Below are 7,366 nucleotides of genomic sequence, written 5' to 3'. Positions count from 1 at the left end.
TTAATGAATGTTTTTTGTTGGTCAGAACTAGAAACTAGACAAAATAAAGATGATTCAGAAGTAAAAATTTAGAAAAATTACCTTTTGCATTTATGACTTGAAGGTGATTCCTTCTCCTTCCTTAAGGTCTAGAGATCCTTGAAGCAATTGTAGGAACCAGTTCCAAGAATGCTATGTTTCCTTATCAATAACTACCCATGCCAAAGGATAAAAAGGTTTTGTGCATCCTATCCAACAACAACTAGCAATTGACCTTTGGCTTTCCCTTTTAGAAATGTGCCATCTACAACAATAAATGGTCTTAACCCTAACTTGAACCCCATCTTCATAGCTTTGAAGCGAACATACATCCTCAAAAATCTTCTTATCTCATTTTTAAGTGCATTTTTTGAAATGTTAATCACTACATCACTACCTGAATTACTCTCCCTCAATTCAATGGCATAAGCATCAAGTTTGTTGTATTCATCTGCAAAACTCCCATCTAAGGTCTCCAATATCATTCTTTTTGCCCTCTTGCACTTTCCATGACTCACATTTAACTCAAAAATCCTTTTCAAATCAAGTACCATCTCCCTTACCTTATACTTAGGATTATCCTGTAGCTTTCCCTTAAAGTAATATGCAATGGTATTGAAATCAACAATACTATTATCATATGCAGTGCCACAATTATGTTTTGACTCTAATGTCTTTACAGTAACCCCTGCATTACCATCTTTGGATATTAAACAAAGAAAGGGACATCCCACAATACATCTATACCTAACCCTCCTTTTGTCACTCTTCCTCAATTTTAAGACTTTCTTGTTGGCTAGAGCAAACAACTTCATAAACTTCCTAGCTTCTGGTATGTCCTTAAAGGCCATGCCTTTATATATCTCCTTGTAATTATTTAGATTGTCAGTTATGTCTTTATTTTCTGAGTTTTGAGTAAATGTAATTCTTCAGAATTATATCCTTCAGAATCACATCCCTCAGAATCAGAACTAGAGTCAAAACCTATTTCACTTAAGGTACAGTCAGTACCAGCTTCATCTAAAATCTGAAATGATTCAATATAATCAACAATATTGGGAATACACTCAATAAAGGGGTCAGATTCACAGCATATAGGTTCACTACATTATATTCATTAGAAAGCAAGGATGTCAACTTTCTAATCCCCACATCCCCTTTAACCTCATATAATTTACTAGAAGGTCCAGCAACTATAAGTTGTTGAACCCCTAAAAACCCTAGCTCAACTATGAATTCAGATTCTATATGTCACGTCCTTAGTCTTAAACTAAGTGCACGTACGACACTTGGAAACTCACTCACGATCTTGCATATTTTACTCACGTTCTTGCTATGCCAAGACAACCCTACTACACTCATGCTCGCTAAGAAATGTTAGAACATATGAGAATTGCCAAAAGAAGCTTTTGTATTAGAGAGAACTTGATTGTTTTGCTGGGTTGATGAATTATAAATGAATTCCCCCTATTTATACTAATCACCTAGGGGCTAGTATGTAAATAATAATTGTTCTACAAGTCCTTCCATATTTACAACTAAGTCCCTTCTCTAGAATATTCTACACAGCTAGATTCTTCTAAGGACTTTCCTAACAATTCTATAGGATTCTAGGGTCTTCCTAAGGAAACCTCTATATTTCTCTAGAACCTTCCTACAAATGCATAAATATCTAGAAGTTTTCTAAGGAAATTCTCCATAGTTCTAGAATATTCCACCAAGATCTTTTCCCTAATTTATGTAACCCTTCCATATGGAAAAATATATACCAAGTGGCACCTATGTGGCATGATGGTGTGGCGGATCATGACACTCTCCCCCACCCAATTTTGTGTCTCCCTTGGCACAAAGCATCGACACATATGCGCGCACCTCGCCTTGGTGTCACTAGAGATCTTTGTCCATTAGCCATGATACCCTATGAAGTGGTTCTCCTCCCTATTTCACAAGGTACTGGCTAGTAGCTACCTTTCTTCTTATGGGTTTGTACTTTGGATGGCTAGCAATGATGGCCTCCATCATCCGCCCATCGAATGCCCCTCCTTGATCTTGGCCTGAATCTTCCCATGACTCAACCAAGTCTAGTAGTTTCTCAAGCATCGAGTCCATGCTTCCACTCATTATTTGGCTGCCCTCCGTGTTCCAGCCTTATTGGAAAACTTGAACCCTCTGCTTGGTGCATCGTTTGAGTCCAATATCATGCCATCACTTTATAACTCGCCATTCTCTTCAACTATGTCCGTCCAACTTTTCTTGCTGCCACCATGCTCCATTTGCATGGTGCCAAGATAGGCTTTGGAATCCCCTACTTTCGGCTTAGATTCCAAGTGCATCCCTCAAATACAGGTGGTTCCCCCTATGTCATCCTTATGTGCTTGAGCAAAGTTCCCTATCATTGCTGGAAGCTTCCCCAACTCTGAGCATTCACTTTTCCGATGTGATCCTTCACAGAAGTAGTACCCTCCTTTAGGCACGTACTCCTTACCATTTTCCGGCCCCTTGCCGTTTCTCTTGGACCCCTGTTTGTTATGGGATGGCCCCTTTCCATTACCCTTGTATACCTCGGCTATGCATTTCTCGTTTTCCTCATCATGATCTCCCTCGTCCCTTTCGGCGTTGCCTTCTTTGGACTTGGAAGGCTCCATCTTGAAGTCAACAAGTGACGAGGCTACTCCAATGTCCCCGTTCACATTGGCAATTTGATGTCTTCTTAATTTATGCTTTGCCCAATTTTGCAACCCATCCATGAAGTAGAAGAGGAAATCTTCCTCGGACAATGACGAGATTTGCAGTATTAAGGTAGTGAACTCGCGTACATACTCCTGAATTATGGCCTCTGTCGAAGCTCCCTTAGCTTCCGCCAGTCTGCCACCTCGCATGCAGCCCGTGCACCACCATACTGCTTTCGCTTATGTATCTTCGCGTTGATCCCTTCTGCAAGTACCAAACTATTGGTAATTCCGGCCATGGTTCCTACAAAATTTCCTTCTAGCAATCTCTTGTACTTTTTCTAACATTCCTTAGTCATAACCTTGGATCTAATATCACGTTGGTCTTAAACTAAGTGCACGTGCGGCACTTGACAACTCACTCACGATCTTGCATAATTTGCTCACATTCTTGCTATGCCAAGTCAGCCCTACTACACTCATGATCGCTAAGAAATATTAGAACACATGAGAATTGCCAAAGGAAGCTTTTGTATTATAGAGAACTTGATTGTTTTGCTGGGTTGATTAATTATAAATGAATGGCCCCTATTTATACTAATCACCTAGGGGCTAGTATGTAAATAATAATTGTTCTACAAGTCCTTCCATATTTACAACTAAGTCCCTTCTCTAGAATATTCTACACAGCTAGATTCTTCTAAGAACTTTCCTAACAATTCTATAGGATTCTAGGGTCTTCCCAAGGAAACCTCTATATTTCTATAGAACCTTCCTACAAATGCATAAATATCCAGAAGTTTTCTAAGGAAATTCTCCATAGTTCTAGAATATTCCACCAAGATCTTTTCCCTAACTTATGTAACCCTTCCATATGGCAAAATATATGCCAAGTGGCACCTATGTGGCATGATGGTGTGGCGGATCATGACACTCTCCCCCACCCAATTTTGTGTCGCCCTCGGCACAAAGCATCGACACATATGCGCGCACCTCGCCTTGGCGTCACTAGAGATCATTGTCCATTAGCCATGATACCCTATGAAGCGGTTCTCCTCCCCATTTCACAAGGTACTGCTAGTAGCTACCTTTCTTCTTATGGGTTTGTACTTTTGATGGCTAGCAATGATGGCCTCCATCATCCGCCCATCGAATGCCCCTCCTTGCTCTTGGCCTGAATCTTCCCATGACTCCACCAAGTCTAGCAGTTTCTCAAGCATCGAGTCCATGCTTCCACTCCCTATTTAGCTGCCCTCTGTGTTCCAACCTTATTGGAAAACTTGAACCCTCTGCTTGGTGCATCGTTTGAGTCCGATAGCATGCCATCACTTTATAACTCGCCATTCTCTTCAACTATGTCCGTCCAACTTTTCTTGCTGCCACCATGCTCCATTTGCATGGTGCCAAGATAGGCTTTGGAATCCCCTACTTTCGGCTTAGATTCCAAGCGCATCCCCCAAATACAGGCGGTTTCCCCTATGTCATCCTTATGTGCTTGAGCAAAGTTCCCTATCATTGTTGGAAGCTTCCCCAACTCTGAGCATTCACTTTTCCGATGTGATCCTTCACAGAAGTAGCACCCTCCTTTAGGCACGTACTCCTTACCATTTTCCGGCCCCTTGCCGTTTCTCTTGGACCCCTGTTTGTTATGGGATGGCCCCTTTCCATTACCCTTGTATACCTCGGCTATGCATTTCTCGTTTTCCTCATCATGATCTCCCTCGTCCCTTTCGGAGTTGCCTTCTTTGGACTTGGAAGGCTCCATCTTGAAGTCAACAAGTGACGAGGCTACTCCAATGGCCCGTTCACGTTGGCAATTTGATGTCTTCTTAATTTATGCTTTTCCCAATTTTGCAACCCATCCATGAAGTAGAAGAGGAAATCTTCCTCAGACAATGATGAGATTTGCAGTATTAAGGTAGTGAACTCGCGTACATACTCCTGAATTCTGGCCTCTGTCGAAGCTCCCTTAGCTTCCGCCAGTCTGCCACCTCGCATGCAGCCCGTGCACCACCATACTGCTTTCGCTTAGGTATCTTCGCGTTGATCCCTTCTGCAAGTACCAAACTCTTGGTAATTCCGGCCATGGTTCCTACAAAATTTCCTTCTAGCAATCTCTTGTACTCTTTCTAACATTCCTTAGTCATAACCTTGGATCTAATATCACGTTGGTCTTAAACTAAGTGCACGTGCGGCACTTGACAACTCACTCACGATCTTGCATAATTTGCTCACATTCTTGCTATGCCAAGTCAGCCCTACTACACTCATGATCGCTAAGAAATATTAGAACACATGAGAATTGCCAAAGGAAGCTTTTGTATTAGAGAGAACTTGATTGTTTTGCTGGGTTGATTAATTATAAATGAATGCCCCCTATTTATACTAATCACCTAGGGGCTAGTATGTAAATAATAATTGTTCTACAAGTCCTTCCATATTTACAACTAAGTCCCTTCTCTAGAATATTCTACACAGCTAGATTCTTCTAAGGACTTTCCTAACAATTCTATAGGATTCTAGGGTCTTCCCAAGGAAACCTCTATATTTCTCTAGAACCTTCCTACAAATGCATAAATATCTAGAAGTTTTCTAAGGAAATTCTCCGTTGTTCTAGAATATTCCACCAAGTTCTTTTCCCTAACTTATGTAACCCTTCCATATGACAAAATATATGCCAAGTGGTACCTATGTGGCATGATGGTGTGGCGGATCATGACACTCTCCCCCACCCAATTTTGTGTCGCCCTCGGCACAAAGCATCGACACATATGCGCATACCTCGCCTTGGCGTCAGTAGAGATCTTTGTCCATTAGCCATGATACCCTATGAAGCGGTTCTCCTCCCCATTTCACAAGGTACTGCTAGTAGCTACCTTTCTTCTTATGGGTTTGTACTTTTGATGGCTAGCAATGATGGCCTCCATCATCCATCGAATGCCCCTCCTTGCTCTTGGCCTGAATCTTCCCATGACTCAACCAAGTCTAGCAGTTTCTCAAGCATCGAGTCCATGCTTCCACTCCCTATTTGGCTGCCCTCCGTGTTCCAACCTTATTGGAAAATCTGAACCCTCTGCTTGGTGCATCGTTTGAATCCGATAGCATGCCATCACTTTATAACTCGCCATTCTCTTCAACTATGTCCGTCCATCTTTTCTTGCTGCCACCATGCTCCATTTGCATGGTGCCAAGATAGGCTTTGGAATCCCCTACTTTCGGCTTAGATTCCATGCGCATCCCTCAAATACAGGCGGTTCCCCCTATGTCATCCTTATGTGCTTGAGCAAAGTTCCCTATCATTGCTGGAAGCTTCCCCAACTCTGAGCATTCACTTTTCCGATGTGATCCTTCACAGAAGTAGCACCCTCCTTTAGGCACGCACTCCTTACCATTTTCCGGCCCTTTTCCGTTTCTCTTGGACCCCTGTTTGTTATGGGATGGCCCCTTTCCATTACCCTTGTATACTTCGGCTATGCATTTCTCGTTTTCCTCATCATGATCTCCCTCGTCCCTTTCGGCGTTGCCTTCTTTGGACTTGGAAGGCTCCATCTTGAAGTCAACAAGTGACGAGGCTACTCCAATGGACCCGTTCACGTTGGCAATTTGATATCTTCTTAATTTATGCTTTGTCCAATTTTGCAACCCATCCATGAAGTAGAAGAGGAAATCTTCCTTGGACAATGACGAGATTTGCAGTATTAAGGTAGTGAGCTCGCGTACATACTCCTGAATTGTGGCCTCTGTCGAAGCTCCCTTAGCTTCCGCCAGTCTACCACCTCGCGTGCAGCCCGTGCACCGCCATACTGCTTTCGCTTAGGTATCTTCGCGTTGATCCCTTATGCAAGTACCAAACTCTTGGTAATTCCGGCCATGGTTCCTACAAAATTTCCTTCTAGCAATCTCTTGTATTCTTTCTAACATTCCTTAGTCATAACCTTGGCTCTAATATCACGTTGTCACGTCCTTAGTCTTAAACTAAGTGCACGTGCGGCACTTGACAACTCACTCACGATCTTGCATAATTTGCTCACATTCTTGCTATGCCAAGTCAGCCCTACTATACTCATGATCGCTAAGAAATATTAGAACACATGAGGATTGCCAAAGGAAGCTTTTGTATTAGAGAGAACTTGATTGTTTTTCTTGGTTGATGAATTACAAATGAATGCCTCCTATTTATACTAATCACCTAGGGGCTAGTATGTAAATGATAATTGTTCTACAAGTCCTTCCATATTTACAACTAAGTCCCTTCTCTAGAATATTCTACACAGCTAGATTCTTCTAAGGACTTTCCTAAAAATTCTATAGGATTCTATGGTCTTCGTAAGGAAACCTCTATATTTCTCTAGAACCTTCCTACAAATGCATAAATATCTAGAAGTTTTCTAAGGAAATTCTCCATAGTTCTAGAATATTCCACCAAGATATTTTCCCTAACTTATGTAACCCTTCCATATGGCAAAATATATAACAAGTGGCACCTATGTGGTAGGTCATGACATATATCTATATAAGAAAGCAAGTCTCGATCATACCATGACCAAGTGTGCAATTTATTCTTTATGTACCCAACTTCAGGATGTGTAACCCGCATACCCTCATAATTAAATATTAAATCAACTAAGACCATCTCCAATAACCTAGTAAATATAGCAAATAAGAATGCTTATCAAATA

The 7,366-nt window shown here is 41.6% G+C and overlaps 1 protein-coding gene across 1 annotated transcript; it reads right to left on the bottom strand.

Annotated features, from left to right (window-relative positions):
* Window positions 1–227: 227 nt before the first annotated feature.
* LOC104236037 (uncharacterized) lies at window positions 228–869 on the bottom strand. Its single transcript, XM_009789879.1, has one exon. The coding sequence runs from the start codon at window positions 867–869 to the stop codon at window positions 228–230; it is 642 nt and encodes a 213-aa protein (XP_009788181.1).
* Between the last annotated feature and the right edge of the window lie 6,497 nt (window positions 870–7,366).

The sequence above is a fragment of the Nicotiana sylvestris genome, chromosome 3 (genome assembly GCF_000393655.2).
Source record: "Nicotiana sylvestris chromosome 3, ASM39365v2, whole genome shotgun sequence".
NCBI classification, from domain to species: domain Eukaryota; kingdom Viridiplantae; phylum Streptophyta; class Magnoliopsida; order Solanales; family Solanaceae; genus Nicotiana; species Nicotiana sylvestris.
This window is presented reverse-complemented; position numbering and strand designations above follow the sequence as displayed.